The 22,636-nt window shown below is 54.4% G+C and overlaps 4 protein-coding genes across 15 annotated transcripts in view; 1 reads left to right on the plus strand and 3 right to left on the minus strand.

Annotated features, from left to right (window-relative positions):
• LOC138803423 (sodium- and chloride-dependent glycine transporter 1) overlaps positions 1-2,483 on the plus strand; it is a 33,913-nt gene extending 31,430 nt beyond the window's left edge. For all 6 annotated transcript variants that reach the window (XM_069987411.1, XM_069987412.1, XM_069987409.1 and 3 more), the window contains 2 exons: positions 966-1,136; positions 1,249-2,483. In XM_069987411.1, coding sequence (XP_069843512.1) covers positions 966-1,136; positions 1,249-1,443 — 366 coding nt within the window. In that variant the 3' untranslated portion in view covers positions 1,444-2,483. The remainder of the gene's footprint in view (positions 1-965; positions 1,137-1,248) is intronic.
• Positions 2,442-6,309, minus strand: LOC138803424 (coiled-coil domain-containing protein 24-like). Of its 7 annotated transcripts, none has more exons than XM_069987417.1 (8): positions 6,161-6,309; positions 5,794-5,969; positions 5,542-5,658; positions 4,561-4,638; positions 3,798-3,852; positions 3,321-3,390; positions 3,136-3,214; positions 2,442-3,046 (listed from the first exon to the last, which is right to left on the minus strand). In XM_069987417.1, the coding sequence occupies exons 1-8, from the start codon at positions 6,284-6,286 to the stop codon at positions 2,773-2,775; spliced, it is 975 nt and encodes a 324-aa protein (XP_069843518.1). In that variant the 5' UTR covers positions 6,287-6,309; the 3' UTR covers positions 2,442-2,772. The 7 variants fall into 7 exon arrangements, with proteins under 7 accessions (XP_069843518.1, XP_069843517.1, XP_069843516.1 ...); XM_069987419.1 differs by having other exon boundaries at positions 2,717-3,050; positions 4,561-4,635; XM_069987418.1 differs by having other exon boundaries at positions 2,717-3,050.
• Positions 6,310-6,888: 579 nt separating this feature from the next.
• On the minus strand, positions 6,889-18,664 carry LOC138803428 (beta-1,4-galactosyltransferase 2). The gene is made up of 7 exons (XM_069987425.1): positions 18,428-18,664; positions 16,536-16,891; positions 16,091-16,326; positions 12,060-12,250; positions 11,720-11,842; positions 11,509-11,613; positions 6,889-7,763 (listed from the first exon to the last, which is right to left on the minus strand). The coding sequence occupies exons 2-7, from the start codon at positions 16,837-16,839 to the stop codon at positions 7,613-7,615; spliced, it is 1,110 nt and encodes a 369-aa protein (XP_069843526.1). The 5' UTR covers positions 16,840-16,891; positions 18,428-18,664; the 3' UTR covers positions 6,889-7,612.
• A 901-nt stretch (positions 18,665-19,565) lies between these two features.
• On the minus strand, positions 19,566-22,621 carry LOC138803427 (V-type proton ATPase 21 kDa proteolipid subunit c''). Its single transcript, XM_069987424.1, has 8 exons — positions 22,460-22,621; positions 21,764-21,812; positions 21,505-21,588; positions 21,305-21,382; positions 21,068-21,137; positions 20,883-20,934; positions 20,466-20,656; positions 19,566-19,879 (listed from the first exon to the last, which is right to left on the minus strand). The coding sequence occupies exons 1-8, from the start codon at positions 22,524-22,526 to the stop codon at positions 19,853-19,855; spliced, it is 618 nt and encodes a 205-aa protein (XP_069843525.1). The 5' UTR covers positions 22,527-22,621; the 3' UTR covers positions 19,566-19,852.
• Positions 22,622-22,636: the final 15 nt, after the last annotated feature.

Here is a 22,636-nt window from a genome sequence, read left to right on the forward strand (position 1 = left end):
TCAGGTACAGCACCAGGCCCAGAGTTCAAGCCCCAGGACAAAAAAAAAAAAAAAAAAAAAAAACAACCCTCAGAAGTCACTGAGCCCTTCTGGCAAGCCAAGGTTCAAGCTTTCCAGGTGGAACCATGAGCCACCTGCCCAAATCCCAGATCCCATTCTTTTTAGCTTCTCTTGCTGTAGACTTGGCCTTTGCTTTCCATCACACACACCTCCTTCCTAAGAGGCTCCCTAGTGTGTCCACGGCCTGACCTTTTTAGCCTTTGGGCCCTCCCCCAGCTGAATGTCACTTCTTCACCACCACAGCAGGGCTTCACACGCTTCACACTGCTCTCCCTCCCCTTCTCCTTCCCCCTCCCCCAATCTCTTGGCACAAATCAGTTTAAACAGTCAATGGGATAATGACAGGCACTGGAGACTCAGAGCAGATGCAACCCCAGGAGCTCCCAGGTCCTGGGAACTCCTAGGAAATAGGAAGATGGATGGGAACTAGCACTCAGGGGTCTTCCTTCAGAAAGGCTTCCCGAAGGAGGTGTCTTAGGGTTTGGCAGTGGAAGATACAGAAGCTGCCTCCCCAGAATGAATGGACAGAAGCTGAAAAGTTCTGAGAGTAATGGAAACCCTCAGGCAGGGGTGATATGGCCAGAAAACTGTAGTCTTGGAGCCAGGCAAAGGCCTAAAGACCAGGAATTCAGCCCTACCTCAATGGGCAGAAGGGAGCCATTTCAGCTCTTGGAGTGAAACCTGACTGACTTCCAAAGGGAGCAGCAACTTGGTTGTTCTTCGGCTAGTCTAGGACACTGGGGAAGATACAGCTTTTCCCTTCCATGGCGCCTACCATGCCCTGTGCCTTGGTTCTGCTTGCTTCATTCACTTCTTGACCCCAAATATTCCTAGCTTGGGAATTGGAGAGGGCTTAGGAGGGGCTCTAGGCCCACCTCATGCCACCCCTATCTCTACCCCTACAGTTCATTCTCATCTTCACGGTGATCCAGTACCGGCCAATCACCTATAACCACTACCAGTACCCAGGCTGGGCCGTGGCCATCGGCTTCCTCATGGCCCTGTCCTCTGTCATCTGCATCCCACTCTATGCCCTGTTCCAGCTCTGTCGCACAGATGGGGACACTCTCCTCCAGGTAAGGGGTGGCACAGCCTGGGGCAACTAGGTGAAATGGGAAGTAGGGGAGGGGGTAGATGGATGAGGGCTTCCTTCTGATTGGCCCTGCCCACCCTATCTCCTGCCTACAGCGTTTGAAAAATGCCACAAAGCCAAGCAGAGACTGGGGCCCTGCCCTCCTGGAGCATCGGACTGGGCGCTATGCCCCCACCATAGCCCCCTCTCCTGAAGATGGATTCGAGGTCCAGCCACTGCACCCGGACAAGGCCCAGATCCCCATGGTGGGCAGTAATGGCTCCAGCCGCCTTCAGGACTCCCGGATATGAGCACAGCTGCCAGGAGAGTGGCCCCACCCCACCTCTGCTCCCAACACAGAGACTGGGGAGGCAGAGACAGGTGTCACCGCCTGCCCCGCCCCGCCACGCCCTGGCCAGGATGGCTGCTGTCACCTTGACCACCACTGCTAGTGCAGTCATTTGTGCTCGTGTCCCCAGTGTTTACATGTCCTTTGGATGCCAAGATGGCAGCTGGGGTTGGGGAGGAAACAGGAGGATTGTTGGAGGGCCCAAAGCACTTTGGAGGGGTCTTGGGCCAGGTCCCCAAAGGCCTATCAGGCTTCCCATGGCCCCTGACTCCCTCACACTTTGCCCCAAGCTGAGGTTCTGAGGTTGGCCTCCAGCCTCATGACCAGTGTTCCTGCCCCCAGAGCAGACGCCACCTCTGCCCAAGCAAATTTGGATCTTTCTACTTGGGGCAGGGTGAGGGGCTGGGGGCTGCACAGTGTTACTTGTTCAGACTGTACCACCTAGCCCTGTTTATCTGTGTAATTATTTTTGTAAAAGTTGTATTATCTGTGGTTGCCACCCCCTGCCCCAGCCTCGGTTCCAATTTGTCTTCCAGGCCTGCTTGCACCTCACTCGGCCACTCCTGGGTCGCTGCCCCATTCCAGCCCTGGCTGTCAGGCCCAGCCAGTTGAGGCTGTGACCCAGCAGCCCTCCCAAAGCATTTGTTTCTGGAGGGCAGGGATGGGGGCTGCTCAACAGGAGCCTTGAGCCCACAGCCCTGGGAGCAGGGGACCCTGCACGACTTCCTCTTGCCTCCTCCTCCACTAGGCTAAAGGCCCAGTCTTCCAGATCTGCTGCCCTTGTTCACGTGCCAAATGGCCCCAGCCCATGTGCCCATCTCCTCCTCCAGAGCCCTGCAGTGTTCCGTTTGTCTGTCCCCTGTGCCCTCTGTGCAGTGACAGCCCTGGCAGAGCCGCCTCTAATCCTCTGTAGCAATAACGGTGGGCTGCCCGCCCCTGCCCATTCGTGCACCACTAGGATTTTAAAGTCCATAGATTTTAATGAAATTTCTATTCCTGTCACTGAGCTGCTGCTGTGCTTTGTCTGGGTCCCCTAGGGGACAAGAGTCTGGCTGGGATAGGACCTCTGTTGTCCCTTTGTGGAGTCTTGGGAGGAGAAAGGCCAAAGGCTTTGATGGTTAGGTAGACAGGCAGCTACTCACCCCTAGATACAAGGGGCCTGGTAAAGGGGTGGGGCAAGGACCCGTTGACGAACAGCCTTGAGGTTCTGGCAAAGCTCATCCAAGACTAGACCAGGTGCTGGCAAGCCATAGCAGCCGGAGGTAGCCACAGCAGGTAGGGGTGAATTCCATCAGAAGCCTGCTTCTGTGGCCAGCCCTTCAGGTTGGAGCTCCGGGTGGAGCCCGGGGTGCTGCACTGGACACAGTTGTGGAAGCTGGTCCTTTCCTGGGGCTGCACCGAAGCTGTCGGCCCCAGCGGCAAGTGGCAGGCCGGCCTCCAGGCTGGGGACAGCGCTCCAAAGGAGGTGCAGGCTGATAGCCTTGGAGAGTTCCAGACCAGACTCTGGTCGTCCCAGGGTGACAAGGAAAGGGTCTGAGACCCTGAGTGGAGGACTCTGAGGACTGCTGCCTGGATGAGAAAGAATGGCTGTGAGGGGAGGTCACAGTCTAACCCTTCAACCCTCTCTGCCCACCACCCATGTTCTTTGATATACCTGTGCATCGCAGAGGGGCAGGGAGGCCTGAGAGAGGCCTTCAGCTCCTGTTCCATGGCCTTCTTCTGTTCCTTCAGCTCTGAGGGAGGGCACAGTTGAGACAGGGACCAGCTCTCCTAGGTGATGTACAATGTGGGGCTGGGGAAAGGAAGTGGGGTGCTCTGGGGCCTGTTCAGGGGTCTCACCTGTCAGGGTAGGCTCTGGGATTGTCTCAGAGGATTGGCAAGCCCGTGTATGCTCCACTTCCAGGCAGCACTGCAGGGAAAGCTGCTCAGTAGCCCTGCCTGAAGGCAGTGGCCAAGATCCCTAGAGCTGGGCCTGGAAAGCAACTCAGCCAGCTGCCATGAGGGTATGCCCAGAGTGAACACCAGCCTTGCTGAAGGTTTTGGCAAGATGGTGGTTGGGCTTGTACAGTCTTAAAAGAAAAAAACAAGAAACCTGGGCTGTCTGGCAGCTTAATATACAACTGCTGACCTTGGACTTGGGGACTCCGCCAGAATCCTGAACTAGGATTTCATATACAAGTGTGCACACATGAGAAATGGATGCAAGACTCACCATGTTGATGTGCACTTACATATGCAAACAACACACGTGCCTGGAGAAGCATGTGAGTCTCTGCTGAGCAGTGAACCTAGAGGAAGATCCAGGGCTGTGCTCACCTGCAGAGTGGAGATCTCTCTCTCCAAGTTACGACAGTCCTCTTCCAAGAGGGCCCTGGAACACAAAGGAGCATGTCAGAAGCAGGGAGGCAGGAGCCCAGGAGCTCCTCCTGACTCCTTTTTGAGCAGACACTGCCCTCTTCCTTCTAGATCAGACCCCTTTCTAAGCAGGATGTTATCTCCTGGCTCACCCACAGCTCTCACAACAGCAGGCACCATCTTCCTCTTTGGGCCTGTGACTTACCATCCCCATCCTCCCCTCTATTATAGTCCTTTCCCTGCTTAGGACCCTCCTAGGACCTTGCTGGGCACTGGTGGCTCACACTTGCAATCCTAGCTACTCAGGAAGCTGAGATTTGAGAATTGTAGTTCAAAGCCAGCCTGGGCAGGAAAGTCTGTGAGACTACCAGCAAACCAGAAGTGCAGCTGTGGCTTAAAGTGGTAGAGCGTTAGCTGTGAGCAAAAGAACTCTGGGACAGAAACCAGGTCCTAAGTTCAGGGCCCACAACCAAAAAACAAAAGCAAACAAAAAAAAAAATCCAAGGACTCTGGCATCTCCTGGTTACCTCCTGACAGCAGCCCACTACTATCTCTACAGCAGCAGCTCTGCCCTCCGCTCAGCCCTGCAGAGGGAGGGTCTGCCTCCCCCAATCCCATGCTGTCCCCCTTTCCTCTCGTTAGTCCCAGGCCCTCAAGAGCCATCTACTGTCTGTCTTTTGTCCTGTCTGCCACCTATACACATTCAGATGCTCCCGGTCCTCACCTCAAGTATCCAGCAACCTGGTCAATGCTGGACACGTTCAGTTGGTCCTTGATGACACTGAGGGTCCTTTGACTGCTGCTGACAGATAAAAGTCACCATCACCCTCCCCATATTTCACACAAATGCCACATCTAGGTTAATTTTGTATCTTTTCTCACAAAGTCAACCTAGGTGACAGTAGGAGTTCTAGAACCTGGGCTTGCACATGGACACTCTTACTTCTGACATATTGCCTCTTCTTTCTGAGCCTTACTTCCTCATCTGTAAAATGGGGATGTTGTCTACCTTACAGAGCTGTGTGAGAATTCACATAAGAAACTGCTACCATCCACTTCTTCCAAAGTGGTCCCAATCCTTGATCATATTCAACCCTCAGCTAGAAACACCTTGTGCTCCTTCTCAGTGCCTTCTGCCTAACTCTCACTCCTGTTCCCTAGTCCTGAGAACAACTTTCCCTTGCACATGGTCTCCTGTCCTCTCTTCTGGAAAAGCTCTTGTATCTGCCTCATTCTCCCAGGTACAGATCAACCCAGTCACTCTCCAGCAAGCCTTGCCTGCCTTCAGGCTGAGCAGGTGTCTCCTCAAGACTTCTGTGGAGCAGGGTGCTGGTGGCTCATGCCTAGTAATCCTAGATACTCAAGAGGCTAAGATCTGAGGATCGTGTTTCAAAGCGAGCCCAGGCATGAAAGTTCTGAAGACACGGGAAAGTGATGCTGTGGCTCAAAGTTGTAGAGCACTAGCCTTGAGCAAAAAAGCTCAGGGACAGCGCCCAGGCCCCAAGTTCAAACCCCACAACCGACCAAAAAAAAAAAAAAGAGACCCCCAAGAAAGGACTTCTGTGGCCCTCATGTACAGACCCCTATCACAAGCAGCTATTAACGAGTCCCGCCCCAGCCTGGCAGCTACCCTGTAGAGTCAGGTGGGCTCCACCATTTTCACTAGGACCTTCTGGCAAGCCCTCTTCCTCTGCCATCACTTTACCTGGGCTCCACCGCTCTCCCTTGAAATTGCTCCTGTTCTGGAAGGTCACACGTGGGCTCCTCCAGGGCAAAGCGAAGGACTTTGGGGCTATATTGGGCCCAGGCTTGGGCCTGGTCCCTACAAAGAGGTACACACGGAGGGAGCTTAAGGGGTGCTGTCAGGAAACCATAGGAAAGGCCGCCCTGGCTCTTGTCAGGGGTGGGGCTAGCCCACGTGATGTCCGAGGGAGGGGCCCAAGCCGGCCATGCCCACCTGCCCTCGCAGATAGCCTTGTGGCGGAGACTGTGGAGCAGCTGTCGCAGTTCCTGGCGCACAAGGTCCCTCAGGAGAGGCGGTGGTGCCAGAAGGGAGGAAGGGTCGGAGATGGGGTGGGAGCCAGGGGCTCGGGAGGATCGGGCCTCTTGGAGCAGTGCTTGTAGCATCGCCACCTGCAAGGAGAGCTGGGACACCTTGCGACTGGGCAGGGAAGAGGTGAGAGGGCGGGGTGGGGCAGAGTCGAGCAGGAGAGGACCAGGGCGCGCTGGCAGGTCCCCGGGCAGGGCCGGGACGCCGAGGAGGTGGGGGAAGCTCCCAACGCCTGGGGCCGGCCCGGGGCGTGGCCCACCTCCCCGCTCCCCACCTCCGCTCGCAGCTCCAGGTTCAGGTCCACCACCGCCTCCCCCAGAATCCTCTTCACTTCGGGTCGCTCCGGGAGCGGAACGTGCTCCTCCACCAGCTCCCACAGCGACGGGGAGTCCCAGGGCATGGCCCGCTCGGCCGCTCTCCCCCACTCCGACCACCGGTCGCCCGAGCTGGAGTCACGCCCCCCGGCCCCGCCCCCCTGGACATCACAGGTCCCGCCTTGTTCTGTCATGGCCCTCGGCGCTCTCTCGTCCGTCCTGCTTCTGGAAGGTCCCAGGGCCATCCGCAGTGCTGGCCACGGCCACCCGGTGGGAACCAGGTCCTGGCCCCGCCCCTTCGACACAGCCGTCTCTCGGGGAACCGCGCACGCCATAGGCCCCGCCCCCGGGAGGTCCCGCCCCCAAGGCCGCGCGGGTGGAACCCTGGGAACCCCTGCTGTCGGCCTAATTAGTGTGGGTGCACGGCAGGTGTAAAAGGGCTAGGGCGTGGGCGCTCCACCCCCGAGCCGTCCACAGTGCCTTGGGCTCTTTCCGCCTCTAGGCAGGTGGAAGACAGAAATCTGGTCTCTTGAGTTCATTACTTCACTGGCCTTAGGCAACGGCAAGTTAAGTTTGCAAGTCCAGTGGGGGTGTGGGGTGGGGAGGGGGCAGTGTCCACGTCCCTGTGTGCTGCAGCTGACTGAAGTCTCAGGACCCGTGTCTCCCTCCCCAGCAGACACAGAGGACGTTCCATTCACGTTTTTTACTAAAGCACCCACACAAGTTTCTGTGCAATGTACAAACATGAGCCGGCCTCTGGGGCTTCTGCCTCCTCTCTGAGACAGGGAGGCGGGAACTATAGACTAATCCAGTCCCCTTACCCTCCCATGCAAAAGCCAACCCCAAGGTCCCAGGCAGCAACACAGCACCCCCTCTGGTCCCCTCCTGGGGCTGCTCCTCAGCAGGGGGCACACCAAAGATTGCCCCCTACAATGTTGAATGAAAAAGGTTTCCCCTCCCCTGGGAGCATGGGGGAGTCTCATGTCTGAGAATTCCCCCTGGAAGAGACACTGCCCCCTAGTCATACCTCCCATCCTTCCAGGCCCTAGGGGACTCAAGGGGGAGGAGGGAAACTTGAGGCACAGAGAGGTGGAGTGACCTAGCCCAGGCCACTCCGCGAGGCAGTGCAGGGACTGGCCCGACCCTGACAGTGAGGAAGGCTGGGCTGGGGGAAGTGGGGCAGAAAGAAGGGTTGACCCCAGAGAGGGCCACACTTGAGGGGCCTGCCCAGGCCAGAAGCCCCTCAAAGTGGGTTCTGGAACTTCTAGGTCCAACTGGCGGTCTCTATAAGACCCTCAAACATAACCCAGTCTCAGTCCTGGGGGTCGCCCATAGAACAGATGCCCGAGCCAGGCTGTAGGTCAGTCCTCTGGCAAGCAATCCTTGGCACCAGGAACTTTTGTCTATTAATGTCAGCCCCGAGGGGGCCATGATGGGGGTCGACCAATGTCCACTGTGATGTTGGTAAAGAGAGGTTGCCGAGACACCTCCAAGACCCGGTATCGCACTGATCCAATGCCATCCCGTTTCATGGTCAGCTTCGTGTTTTGAATCTTGGTAAACCTAGAAAGAATGGAAATGGGCAGATCAGTGCTAATTGCCAGGCTCAATATGGGATCTCTAGGGACTAAAGCTCAAACCACCTCACTCCTGCCAGGGGTAACTCAGAAATCCTCTGTTCTTGCATCTGCCCTCAAAAATGACATCTCACCCCCTTCATTCATCTTTGCATGGGGGTGGAGGGAAGTCTGGGTTAGCCAATGATTCCTCCATTCCTGTCCCAGAAGAACCTGTGAGAAAGTCTCACAAGTGTCAGCTCAGACCTCTATTCTAAGCTGTAGACCCTGACACGAGGCCTCCCATAGGCGTCTCAAATGCACTGTGTCCAATGTCAGATGTGTCATCTTTACTCTGCAAACCTGTGCTGTCTTCAGTTCCTCATCCTTTAGTCACCTCTTCCTCATCCACTTAGTGAACAGTCTGTCCCTACGTGCTAGGTTATGCACTGAGCATCAGAGATACAGCCATGAACAGGACAGGTGAGGTCATTCCTCTCCTGGCAAGTTTGTCAGGTAACAGGCAAAGGAATAACCAGCGGGCTAGGATGATGAGGTGCAGCCTTGAAAAGAGTATAGTATGTGAGGCTGGGAAGGTGGCTCAGTGGTAGAGCGCTTGCCTTGCATGCATGAGGCCCTGGGTTCGATTCCTCAGACCATATAAGCAAAAAGAAAAAGCCAGAAGTGGCGCTGTGGCTCAAGTGGTAGAGCGCTAGCCTTGAGCTGAAGAGCTGAGGGACAGCGCCCAGGCCAAGTTGAGGCCCCACGACCAGACCCCCCCCCCAAAAAAAAAAGAGTATGTGACATGAGTTGCAGGCAGTGGGGAAAGCATCCCGGGCAGAGGTGACAGTACATGCTACCCCTACACTGAGAACAAGATTTTGCACAGCTACATGGCTAGAACTTTGTGTGTGAACAAAAGGGAAAACAGCCTATCTGTAAGTCAGAGTAAGCAGTTCATATTCTATTTTGTGAGAAGTTACTGATGGATTCTTAATCCAGTTGTTTGTGTGTGTGTGTAGGCAAGTACCAGAGGTCAGACTAGAGGTAGAAAAGGGGAAAAAAAGGTGTGTGTGTGTGTGTGTGTGTGTGTGTGTGTGTGTGTGTGTGTGTGTGTGTGTGTGTGTGTGTGTGTGTGTGTGTGTGTGTGTGTGTGTGTGTGTGTGTGTGTGTGTGTGTGTGTGTGTGTGTGTGTGTGTGTGTGTGTGTGTGTGTGTGTGTGTGTGTGTACCAGAGGTCAGACTAGAGGTAGAAAAGGGGAAAAAAAGATGGGCTTGAACTCAGGGCCTGGGTGCTGTCCCTGAGCTTCTCTGGCCTCCTGGCCTGAAGGTTAGCACTCTACCAGTTGAGCCACAGCACCACTTCCAGCTTTTTGGAGTAGTTTACTGGAGATAAGAGTCTCATGGGGACTTTTCTGCCCAAGCTGGCTTCAAATTGCTATCCTCAGATCTCAGCCTCCTGAGTAGCTAAGATTATAGGCATGAGCCACCAGTACTGGCAAGAGCTCAAATGTTTTTGGGTGGAACTGACATGACTTGCTGATAGTTTGGGCAGGTGTGGTGAGAAAGAAATCTACAACTAGATCTGAAGCAAAACAGGTAATAGAACCATCATTCAGAAATCTCTTTTTACTTGGCCATTTCCACACTCAATCAGGCATCACTACTTGATGGCAGCAGATGGGACCAAGGGCCCCACTCCTCCCCTCCTTGCAGCCCTTTTCAGGTCGGCTCAGCCCTCTCTCTCTTTTTGTTGTTTGTCAGTCCTGGGGCTTAAACTTAGGGCCTGGGCACTGTCCCTAAGCTTCTTTTGCTCAAGATTAGCATCCTACCACTTGAGTCACAGTGCCACTTCCGGCTCTTTCTGTTTGTGTGGTACTGAGGAATCGAACCCAGGCCGTCATGCATGCTAGGCAAACACTCCACCACTGAGCCACATTCCCAGCCCCATCAGCCCCCTCTCTTTAGGGTCTCAGTGTACTTCCCCTCGACTGCCCTGAACCACTTGCTTTTTTCATCAACTTCCTGGTCTTCCTGGGGCCTCCTGCTTTGGTGAAACTCCAACCTCACATCAGTGCATAAATTCATTTACCTCCCATACTCCTCCATCCTGGGTTCAAAGCAGAAATGCTGGGAAAACAGTAGTTCCCTAGGTCCTTGCCCTAGCACACTCCCTGCAGCTCAGCTCCACCAATTCCTTCCAGCCCTGCCAGTGTCCGTATCAATTGGGCCAGCCTTCATCTATCCCCCTGAAGCTCAAAAGTCTTTCAAATCTGGTCCTGCCCCTCCCTGCTCTAAGCCCTTCTACTTCCTACTCCCCCAGACCCCCAGGCACAAAAGCTAAAACTCTCCACCCAGAAGGTGCTCGAGACCTCAGACACACAGCACTGCCCCCCTATTGTCTCTCCCAGCCTTAAGAGTCTCAATATATGCCATGCATGTTTACATCCTAGACTTATTAAAAATACATCTTCACAGGGAGAGAGCAAGGGAAAGGGTGATGTTGTCCAAAAAGAAATGTACTCATTAGCTGATTTACATAACTATAACCCCTCTGTACCTGACTCTGGTTGATTACTCTGTATATCTCCTTTATAATAACAATAAAAATTTTAAAAATAAAGTCAAATAAAATGAATTTAAAAAAAACACCTTCATCCACACTGGCTTCCTCCATTAGTTTTGTTATTTGTTTGTTTTTTGCCAGTCCTGGAGCTAGAACTCAGGGCCTGGGCACTGTCCTTGAGCCTCTCTGTGCTCAAGGCTAGCGCTCTACCACTTGAGCCACAGTGCTACTTCCAGCTTTTTCTGTGGATGTGGTATTGAGGAATAGAACCCAGGGCTTCATGCATGCTAGGCAAGCACTCTACCACTGAGCCACATACCCAGCCTGTAGCTTTGGTAAATGCACCACTGTGCCCAAGGTGGGTATAGGACAACTATTTGGTGAATGAATAATTCTTTTCAAACTCCCCTCCACTAGCAAGTTTCCCCATCACTCCACTCTCTATTCAGCCCTGGCAGCACTGCCCTCAATACCTGGAGCTGCCTGTCCCCTTACTTATAATGAGCTTTGTGTAAGACAGCAGGGCAAGGAAAGGGCATGACCAAACCTGTTCCCACCCTCAGGTTTGATGCAAGTCACAGATAAGTGTTAGGACATCCAAGAAGTCCTTGTTGGATTGCACATGCCCTATAAGCTCTTCTTCCAGCCAACACCAGACACCCAAGAATTCCCTAAAATTGGGACTCCTTCCTCCCATGGCAAAGGGGTTTGGTACATCTTTCTACTACTTGCCCCAAACTGCTCCTTTGTGTGATACCCTGGAGCTGTATCCAGTGCCTACTGTCTCATCCTCTCTGCTCCCACAAGGGCAATAAGACAAGGGGTCACCCAAGACACACAAGTGAGATCTTTGAGGACAGAGGGGAATGCATTTTACTCAATGGAAATATGAACCCTGACTTTAAATTCTGGTCACCCCTAGGAAATCAGGCCAGGGTTGAGAGATAACTGGGAACAGGTAGTAGAAGGAGCAGGGATTAGTTCTTGGAGTCACCTTTATGAGTCAGAGGTCAGAGGCCTTGGATTACCTTCACGGATCAGTGGCCTCTAAAGTCAGGAGTCAAAGATGCTCCTAGAACATCTCTAGGGGTTCAGGAATGGAGGCCAGGTGGGATCAAGGATCAGGGAAGGCACCTCTAATGACAAAGAATTAGGGGTGCCTGGGGTAGGGGTGCCAGGGAAGTCACCTCTGAGGGTTGGGCTCATTATGCTTGTCCCGGTCATGCTTGATCATGCGGTAGCGGCCTATTCGGATGTCTGGGCGGGAGATCTTCATCCCCGTCAGGGAGATCCTGAAGATGGAACAGACAGCCTGGAGCAGGCACCACAAAAGCCCACCCAATCTGTGCCTTACCCGCTGGCCCACTCAGTCTGCTCTTGACCCAGACCCCTACTCACCGGTTGAAGATGTCATCATCCTCGCCACCCCAGCCCCAGTACTCGTTGGGAAATCCATTGATCCTCAGAAACTGAGTCTTACTCAGGCCTGACACACCTCCAAAGTAGCCAGCATAGGGCAGTCTATAGGATGGGAAGGCAGGTTGTCAGGACCACAAGGGGATTCAAGGTGAAGGACCAGGGATAAGGTGTGGGGGAAGATATTCAAGCAGAGGCTTAATGGGGAGCTGGCTTAGCCAGAAGGATCTGGGCTGGGGTCTAGCAGGGTACCAGGACTGAGTGAGGGTCTAGGTGAAGTGGGGGTATGGAGGTTTGGGCCTTGCTAAGAAAAACACCTCACCGGAAGCCGAACTTATCCATGGCGATGGCAAAGTGGCGGGGTTGGTCACCACAACGGTATAAATTGCGGTCATCCATGGGGACCAGGTCCACGTCACTGAAGATGAAGCAGTCATAGGCAGCGTCCTCCTTCAGTGCTTCTAGGAAGCCCACATTGAGCAGCTTGGCCCGGTTGAAGGTGTCCTCACCATGCTAGGGAGAAGGGTTGAGGGGAACAGGACAGATCAGCTGTGGATCTGTGGCCTTCAAGTGCCTGCCACTTCATTTTCCAGAGAAGTCCCCCGGGGAACCACCCAGTCTTTCCTTCTCTGCATGGCACCCTGGGAAACTTTCACAAAGAACTTTCAAAATTTAGTTCCAGTATCCTTTCTGACCCATTCAGACCTCAACAAGTACAGAACATACAACACTCTAGATTCTTTTTTGTCTCCAGGCTTTGGAATTAACAGATCCCACTAGATCAATCTATTCTCCTCTTTTTTTTTTTTTTTAATCAGTCGTGGGGCCTGAATTCTGGGCCTGGGCGATGTCCCTCAGCTCTTCAGCTCAAGGCTAGCGCTCTACCACTTGAGCCACAGTGCCACTTCTGGCTTTTTCTGCTTGTGTGATGAAGAGGAATTGAACTCAGGGCCTCATGCATGCAAGGCAAGCATTCTACTACTGAGCCACCTTCCCAGCCCTCTCCTCTGCTTATTATACTCATATCTGGAAAGATACTCTGGACTAAACCTCATAGCCCAATATAATTCATCCCTCTCTCTTCTGGTCCTCTTTTATACACCAGTGTCCATGAAAAAGATATTTAGAGCTCTCATTCATTCACTCTTTCAAATATGACCTTGTGGCCTTCTCCTTTGTGCCAGCAGGGATTCTAGAGACACACAGCCCTAGTCTTGATCCCTGCTGAGCATACAGTCACGAAGTGAGGAATGCCCCAAATGACCAGTGTCTAAGATGCAAGCCACGAGAACTGACCCACAAGCTGGGTACCTCCTAGGCAGCCTCTGAAACAAGGATTGGACTGAGCTAGATTCACCTGTCTCTCCAACTAAGTGACAAACAGAGAGCTATAGGTAGTCACATCTCAGTAAACGGAGGAACCCTAAGAAATGGGGCTGCAGGATAAATCACCAAATTCTGGATAGAGGAAGACAGATTAGATCAGAGTAAGTACTCTTTTTGGAAGAGGAGAAGAGCTTGAACTTAGGGTCTATGCACTGTCCCTGAGCTTTTTTTCTTTTTTTTTGGGGGGGGGGTGTTTGGTCATGGGGCCTGAACTCTGGGCCTGGGCGCTGTCCCTCAGCTCTTCAGCTCAAGGCTAGCGCTCTACCACTTGAGCCACAGCCACTTCTGGCTTTTTTCTTTTTACTTATGTGGTGCTGAGGAATCGAACCCAGGGCCTCAGGCATGCAAGGCAAGCGCTCTACCACTGAGCCACCTTCCCAGCCCTCCCTGAGCTTTTTCTAAGTCTAGTGTTCTTCCACTTTGAGCCACAGCTCCATTTCTGTTTTCTGGTGGTTAATTGGAGATGAGTCTCATGGACTTTCCTACCCGGGCTAGCTTCAAACCCAGATCCTCAGCTCTCAGCCTCCTGAGTAGCTAGGATTACAGGTGTGAGCCACTGGTGCCTGGCTAAGAAGTATCTTGACCCCTGCTTTCACTATATTTCATGTCGGTATAATTTGTGGAGGGGAAGGGGAAAAACAAAACAAATCGTTTAAATAGGGATACAGGTGGACCCATTGCAACAATGAGATGTACAAGTCTTTATGTCAAAAACGAACTTTACAACTTTGGTGCGGGGAAGGGGGGGAGGATTAGGAGGGGGTGGGGGAGGATGGGAAGGGATGGGAAGGGGAAACAAAGAAGGAGGCTACAATGCTTGATAAGAAATGCACTCATTATCTTGCCCATGTAATTGTAACCCCTCTGCACAGTATTTTCACAATAAAAAAAAAAAGCAAAATAAAATAAAATTCAAAAAAAAAAAAAAGAAGTACTCTTGACAGCTTACCACACCTAGGTTAGGTCTAGAAACTGTTGGGGGGGGGGGAGTCTGTGAGTGGGCCCCTCTATAGAGAGAGAAGAAATAGAGGACCCTCCTCTACTGCAGCCCAGCTTGAGTCTGAGGGGTAGAAAGTTGCCTTCCCCTCCTACTACTGAACTTCTCTTCAGCCTGTGGAGGTTTCTGTCCATGTCCCCCTGGCTCATCGCATTCCTTCTGTTCTATCTCACCAGCTAGAGGCCTTAGGTTTCCCCCACATGGCTCACAAACAGGCTCAATTCTCTCCCTGGAGAGAGAGAGAGAAAAAGCAAACCTTCTTCCTGCCATCACACTATACCTTTTGCCTTTCCTTCACAGCAGAGAGTTTTTTGTTTTTTTTTAAGGAGTTGTCTCCAATCAGTTATTTTGTCAAATCCAATTCCTTCCTCAACCCACTGCAATCTGCTTCCGCCCCCACCATGCCCCTGAAATGGCTCTTGCTGGGCCCACCTTGTTGCTAAATCCACTGGACGCTTCTTGGTCCACATGCCTCCTCACTCCCCCACAGTGCTCACGCAGCTGCTGCGTTTCCTTCCTGACACCTGCTGGGCTTCTGGGACACCCGCTCTCCTGGGTCCCTTGTCACCCTCTAGCCCATGTTCTAGGCATCTGTAGCAGCCTCCTTCTCTCCACCCATCCTTTCAGGGCTGGCTTTCTCCTTTTACATCCAGGCACTGTGAGCATGTTGATGGTGGTTTGAAGAAACCTCTACAAACTGGATTTCTGGATCCCTTTCCTACTTAGGTCCAGACTTACCATCTGACTGCCTGTATTCCCTCCTGCACCTTCCCCAGGCTCTCAAACTCCTAGCAGGTGAGAGAGGTTCAGAATCACAATCTTCCCTAGTCATGGCTCAGCTCCTGTGCTCCCCTTGTAATCCACAGGTGTGGTCATCCACACAGCCAACAGCCAAGACTGAAATCCTCGTCTTGTCTTGACATCTCTCTTTTGTCACAGGGACTGTCCTAGACCCACATTCACCATCTCTTTCCTGACCACTGTAACTTCTTCCTAAATGGTCACACTGCCTCTTGCTTCCCCCTCTCTACCATTCAAAAGTCTTTCTAAAAAGGCAAACACAGGACTTATTCCCCACTTAACACAATGGTGCCCCATTATCTCCAGGCTGGAGTTCAACTGACCCTCTTGATTTGGCTTCCATCAATCCCTCCAGTAATCTCTGCTACTCAGCTATACCTCAGCTAGTAGTTCCTAAACACAGGAGACCAGTTTTCTTACTGATCCTGGCCCACCAGGTCCCTTTCCTTAGAATGCTTGCCTCTGCCAGCTGCTGCCTATTCATCCCTCAAGATTCATCCCAACAATTGCTTCCCAGCATCAGGGCTGGCCCAGGCCCTCTGTGCTGCCAGAGCTCCCGCTCCAACTCCAATCACACAGCATCCTCATGGAGTCAATAGGGATCCACATTCAAGTCCAGGAGAGGGCCTACACCAGATCTGCTCTGAGACACTGCCAGCCTTGCAAGAACTTACATGCTGCTTTCAGCCCTCTGGCCACAGCTGTGCCCAAACACATGCACCTAGAGGCCCTAGGCTTCGTCCTTCTCTGAGTCGACCTTTCCCTCTCCTTGGAGCTCTCAATACCTCCTCCTATCTAGTCAGTGTACCCTAGGCCTCTCCTACCATGGGGTGGGGCCTGCTAAGGGCAGACAGTAGGGATCAGCTCCTTTGGTGGTTATGCACTTGCTAGTGTACAAGCGAGCATTCATGTGCACACATAGCCCTTTTGCACATATGAATCTTCCTGTGCACACTGACACATATGTACACTGACACACGGGTAATCCCTCCATGCCCATGCACTCACATACTGACAACCGTGGGCAAACAAGGACCCTCAGATGCCTTCCAACCCCTGTATATACAACTAGGCATATGGGCCCCTGCATTCCTGAGCAGGCATTCCCACAGGTTGTGTATGGCCTCCGTGATGGCTCAGTGCCCAGTCAGGTGCCACAGACCACGCACCTGGTTGATGACATAGATGCCGTAGCGCAGCCGCTGCCGCCTCAAGATGGGGTGTAGATAATGGAGCCAGTAGCGTAGGTGATGCTCGCGGTGTCTAAAGGGGATGATGACGGCCACTGTCTGGGCGGGGGTGCAGTCAGGTGGAGCATAGCGGCCGCCCAGGAGCACACCTGGGTTCTCCCTCTGCACCCGCTCCAGGGGCATGGGTGAAGTGAACTCGATCAGCAGTCGGCCCACTGCAGGCAGGACAGTGTTAGGAATCAGGGCCTTCGCCAGAATCCAGGGACACTGGCCTCCTGGGAATGGGTGATGGAACCCCAGGAATGACCCTTTTTCAACAGACCTAGACCCATGGCACCCCCATGGGTCTCAGACTCCATTCCCCAGTCACGTTGGTAGGACCCTCTTCCCACCCCTAGATACAGGCCCTACCCTGCAAGCTCACCAAGACCCTGTGGCAAGTCAGGACAAGGTGGCAGGACAGGAGCTGTAGGGCCAGGCTTGGCACTGGGGACCTCAGGGAGCCCAGAACTGGGGGCAGTGGCGTTGGGCCTTGAGCAGTTGGTGCTGCTGCTGGCTGCCAAGTGGAGGGCACGGACAGAGCCACGGGCACTGAAGCGGCTGAAGAAGGCCAGGTGCTGAGCGTAGACGTCAAAGTAGAGGATGACAGCCACAAGGAAGTGCAGCAGGCAGAGAAGAAGCACAGCCTTGCAGACCCGCTCCAGCGTCCCCCCCAGCAGTCTGCTCATCCCGCAGGCGGCCGCTGGCCCGCCCGATGGGCCGGGGCATCCGGCTGCCGGCCTGAGCAAGGAAGGAGAAAAAGAGACCCCACAGGTCAGAGAAGGACGGGCAAGGCTGCCTACCAGCCACCAGCCCAGTGGTTCACACTCAAAGACCCATATCCTCATACTTGCCTGCTCACACCACTTGACACTCAGAGTCACATTCTATCTGCAAACACTCAGTTGGCAACTCAAGGCTCATTTACGTTCAGGCACACTTCGGCACTAAAGCACATGAACTTACACACTGCTGTCCTCCCTGATCCTTATGCAAACACAAGCAGGTACACTTCCTATTTTACAACTACATATATACTTCTAAGGAATGAAGACACATCAGCTCTGAACACACAGGTTTCTATCTAAGCATGGAAACACACTTACAGACCCTCATGGGTCTTAACTCAGGGCTCACGGCTTAGGAAGGGGGAGCATTCACTGAGTACCTACCATGCACTGGTAGGCACATGCAGCAGCACTTTATACTCATAACTTTTCGGTCCTTCCAGGAGCCGTGCTGGGAAGTGATTCACTCATTCAGGTCCCAGTGGCAAGCAGGCCAGGCCAACTGGGACCAGGTTGGGAGTGGCCCTCAGCATCCACTGGGCCCAATGCAGATAAGATATTTACATCATCCCTTCCCACAGGAGTGAGAGGTCATGTACAGGGTGGGGCAGGAGATACCCTCACCGGAGACCTCAAAGCAGCTCTGGATCTCACCCAGCACAGCTGCTTCCAGATTCTCAGGGGGAAAAAAACAACAACAACAACAAAACAAAACATGTTTAGGCCCTAGAGAAAGGGTATAGTTCTCTGACTAGTAGGGAGGGGTCTTGTCTGACCTCTGGTTCCTGCTGTGGTTTTTCAGCAGAACAGCAACCACTTCTGGCAGTGCTTCTAGGGGCACTGGTCTCCCAGAGAAAAACACAGGCACCCCTGGTCCCAGCGGTAGTTACCCACACTCAGACACCCCAAACTACACATAGTCACAGACACACCCCGGTCACTGAGGAACCACACACTCACCGACAAAGCTGGCTGTTCTGGGACTAATACAGCCATACAGGCAGACTCCGGGACAGCTCACACCCAGACCCACGTGCAAGCATTCCCACCCCTCCCTCTGGAGCAGGGGTTCTGGGTCACGCTGGCCACCAAGCAGAGGGGTGCGCCTGGGCGGGGCTGAGAGGCTGACACGTGGCACCCCGGGACAGGGTGGTGGGTGTGGAGCCTGGGGGCGAGGGTGGAGTGGGGGTGTGGGGGGCGGGGGCCGAGGCACACGGGAGACGTGAACAGCGCGCCTCCCCGCGCCACGAGGCTGGGGCGAGCGAGGACAATAAGGGAAGCTGGCTGGGGGCGGGCGGAGGAACCCAGGCGGGGGAGCGGAGAAATGGGGGTGGGGTGAGATGGGGTGAAGCCAGGCCGGGGGCTGGCGGCCGGCGCCTCTCTCACCCGGTCCTGGGCTGGGAGCTGGGGCCGAGCTGGGGCTGCCCCCGGAGAGGCCGGGTCTGGAATGCCGGGGCCCGGGGTGGGGGGCTGCGCGCCCTCCTCTCACCCGGCGCTCGGGGCTCAGCAGGGGACGCCGCTCCAGCTCCAGCGGGGCTCCTGGCTCCGGTGGCTGCGGACGGCTCCGTCCCCCATGGCCCGGCCCCACCGCCTCCAGCCACCCGGTCAGGTCAGCGGGCCCCGCGGCCCCCAGGCCGCCTCCCGCCGCCGCTGCTGCCGCGGGCCATGGAGCCGAGCCGCCCCGGGGGGGCAGGGCGGGGCCGGGCAGCCCCACCGACCGGCGGACCGAAGGACCACAGCGCCGCCGCCGCCTCCCTCCCTCCCTCCCGCGCTACGGCGCCTCGGAGGGGCAAGGCCGGGCCGGCCGGCGCGCCCGCGCGCGCGTCCCCGTCCCCGCGTCCCCCCCCCCCCCCCCCGCCTCCAGCGCGCCCGCACGCGCTGCGCCGCTCCACGCCCGCCCCGCTCGGGGACGAGCGCCGCCCAGCCAGGCGAGGCCGAGGCGGGAGGGGCCCGGGAGCCCGCCAGCCCCCCACCGCAGGCCTCCGAGGTGGGACGAGAGAGGGCGCGAACTGGCCTAGCCCCTTAGCGGAGAGTCGGGGACTGGAGGATGGACGGAGGCAGGTCGGGGGCTAGGGATTTTGCAGCCAGTTCCTGGGAGCCTGTGCAGAGGGGGCTGCCCGTTGGGCATTCCCTTAAAGGCATGGATGGGGGGGGGGGTGGCTGAGGTTTCTGGGGAAATTGGAAGTTGGGTAAGATTAAGAGAAAATCAGAGATTGGACCGGAGTGGGCGGAACTGAGTCAGGGCCGTGAGAATTGGAACTAGAATAGGGGTTGCCGGGAAGGAATGGGCTCAGGAATAGGACTGTCAGAGACAGAAGAGAATTGGCTGGGAGTCCCACCATAGGGGGTGATGACGCCTGAGGAAGGAGCCAGCTAAACAACTGTGGTCAATTTGGGCCTAGTGAACAGGGCCACTGAGGACATAGGGATAGGAGAACTCCAGAACCCCGGGCTCTTCCATGAAGACCTCCAGGATTAGCCTAGCACCTTTTCCTCCCCACCCAAGAGCTGGCTAGCTTAGTCAGCAGTGGAGATGGTGTGTCCAGAAGGTGGCACGATGAAGTGGAGTCATATGGGCCCTTTACCCTTTCTCTGTGAAGGTGGCGCTAGATGGCAAAGAAGCTGCATTAACCCAGACAAATAACACGTTTATTTCACAACAACGGAAAGATGGGTGAGGGTGGAAGTTGGGGCCACAGGTGCACAACTGTACACAGTCACCATCAACAGCCCACTTCTCACACTGAAGGTGCAGCCTGGACTGTGTTGCCTCTAAGTCAACAGGCAGCAAAAAGGTGAGTGCAGAAGGGCTCTGAACACCAAGGCCCCTGGAAGGCTAAGAGGTACAGCTCCAGCTATCCCAGGAAAAACAGCAATAAATAAGAGCAGGGCATGGCCCCACCCACCAGATCATCTAGTCACCCATCTTCACTTTGGAGGTCTGAAAAAGAAGAATGGGAGAAATCAGACAGGGGTAGAAGACCATTGATAAGACAGTGAACAAGACCTGACCCAGCAAGTCTGTAACCCAATAGACAGACAATAAATGATGACCAGACAGCAGACAAATGAACAAGGACAGCCAGATAAGAGTGTGGAACAGATAGATGGAGCGAAGTGGCATATAGTGTCAAGTCAACCCAGTCAAGCACCTCATCATTTGGCCCCTCAAGCTGATCCTTTAGGTCATAATACAGACTGTCTTGACAATCATGTCAGACACAGATACAGGCCTTGAGAGAAACCACTGACATAAACAAGATCCCAACCCAATCCAGACCACAAAGACATCATCTGTATTTCCAGAGTCAGCAGCAGACAGGAAAAGGACAACAGATAAAAACAGAAAGAGGGTCTAAATGAGAGAAACACACAGCAACAAAGACAAAAACAAGGAGAAACAGGAGACTGGAATGAGGTGGTGGAAGCTGTTATGGGTAGAGAGGGAAGAACTTTCAATTCCTCTGTAAGGAGGGTAAGGCTGAAAGCGGGGGTAAGGACAAAGACTCCCCAATGGGATTTGGCACCTGAAGGATTGCGACGATGACCCCAAAGAGGCCGATGGCACTGCCAAAGATCTCCACGATGAGAACTTTTACAAAGAGGCTGGGGTTCTGTGCGTCGGCCAGGGCGGCCCCACTGCCCACGATGCCCACGCAGACTCCACAGAAGAGGTTAGACAGACCCACTGTGAGGCCAGCCCCAAACATGGAGTAGCCTAGGGATAGAGAGTTGCTCACTGAGACCAAGCCACATATAGGAGGGATGAAGACAGGGCCCAACATGGACTAATAGGACCAATCCCACCCCAACTCTGCAAAGCAGACCAAATAGCTGAGAGAGTATCAAAATGGGAGTCCAAGCTGGGAGGCAGGAGCTCTTTAGCTCTTTAGCAGGAATGAAGGCCCAGCTTTTCACCTTTAGACACCCACCCACCTACTCACCTGCGTGGTAGTTTCGATAGCCAATAGCTTTGGGGTCAGTAGCACTGAAAGGCTAGGGGAGGGCAGGCAAAAAAAAAAAAAAATCAGAAACCATCCCTTATGCACCCACTTCCCCTCCCTGCAATCTCTACACAATGTGTAGAACACTGGAATGGATAACCACCCCTCACCCTGGTTTTCCTTACCTCAGCCATGTTGCTAATGACAATCGCCATAATAATGCCATAGATAGCCACAGCCTCACAGAATATGATGCTGGCAGTGGTAAAGGTGGGTGAAGAAGAGAAGAGAAAAATATAAAAAAACAGCCTCCTGAAAGTCTTCAACCTTTCTTCTACTCACATCCCACCCTGTTGAGAGACTCATCAGAAGCAGTATGCCATCAAATCAAACATAGTTCTTCCTCCACCAAGGGCCCTTACCTGACCAGGTTCTTGGTCTTGATCCTGGGGGCTTTCACCCCTCCGCCAATGATGGAGGAACCAGTAATATAGATACCCCTGGTGGAAGGAGAAGCAATTAAGGAAAGGCTAAGACACTGCCCCGTGGATGACTAAGAACCAAATGATACCATTTGCAATGACTCAGCCCCTCCCCCCAAGTCCACCATCCCAACACTCACCAGGCTGCCCCAACCACAGACAAGGAGATTGCTAGGCCAATGCCCAAGTTCGACCACATGAAGGGGGAAGTCTCAGTCAGGAACCTGGTGTCGAAAAGGGAAGAATAACTCAGCTCTTGTTGGAAAGGGGACACAAACCCCACCAGCTCACATGCTGCAAAGATAGCTTTCAATCTCCTGAAGGCCCATGGTGTGGGGCAGGGGCTCAGATCACAGCGAGAAGCAGCTGTTAGGGAATCCACTCCCTGCCCTCCCTTACCATGCCACATCGAAGCGGAAGCCCAAGTCAAAAATGGTGTAGCAGATTCCTGCAGCAGTGAGAAAAAGGATGAGGGACTGCTCTCGGGAGAAGCTCCCCAACCTAGAGATGGACTGTCCAGTTGGCGACCATCTAATCTACATTCAAGACAAGGAAGTGCTCGGGCTAGCCCCCCCAGTGAAACACATCCTTCTGCTCAGTCCTCCGTTTTTCTGCCACTCCCTCTAACATAGTTTCCCTCAATGTCACAAAGACCCTTCACAGACGCGTTGGGCAGGTCTGAAAACCCTGGAGGCCAGGAGGGAGCAGTAAGTGTGGGCCAGACTCTGCCAGACCCCACCGGATCCCGCCGGCGCCGCTGTTTACCCAACATGCTGTGAGGAATGACAAGGGGGAGAGGGACGGTGTAAACGAAGGAAAAGGGGAACCAGAGCGGCCGGCTGAGACCCAAGCAGGCTGGTCGCGAGCAAGAAAAGGGACGGAAGCAGTAAGATGCTATGACAGGACCCGTGGCTCCCACCTGCCACCGCCCGAACCTGGCCTCCACAGCGGTCGGGGGCTCCAGCAGGTGGAAGGCAGGTCCGGGAGGCCAGGAGAGAGGCGCCGGGGCCTGCTGTTCCTGCAACCGCAGCCCCGGGGCCTCTAACCGGTCGGCTCGCCCCGCCGCTGCCCGCGCCCGCCCGGGCCCGGCCTCACCCACGACAGCCATGCAGGCCCAGAAGGCCACGAAGACCCCGGAATACAGCAGCACTAGCCCCGACATGGTGGCAACGACGGCGGGGGTAGGACTGGTGCAGCCAGAGCTAACCCGAGTCCCTGCGTCCACCTTCCACCCGCAGTCTACACACCCGCCCGCAGCGTCACCTGACGTTC

Source organism: Dipodomys merriami, unplaced genomic scaffold, assembly GCF_024711535.1.
Source record: "Dipodomys merriami isolate MVZ:Mamm:240054 unplaced genomic scaffold, mDipMer1.0.p SCAF_34, whole genome shotgun sequence".
NCBI lineage: Eukaryota > Metazoa > Chordata > Mammalia > Rodentia > Heteromyidae > Dipodomys > Dipodomys merriami.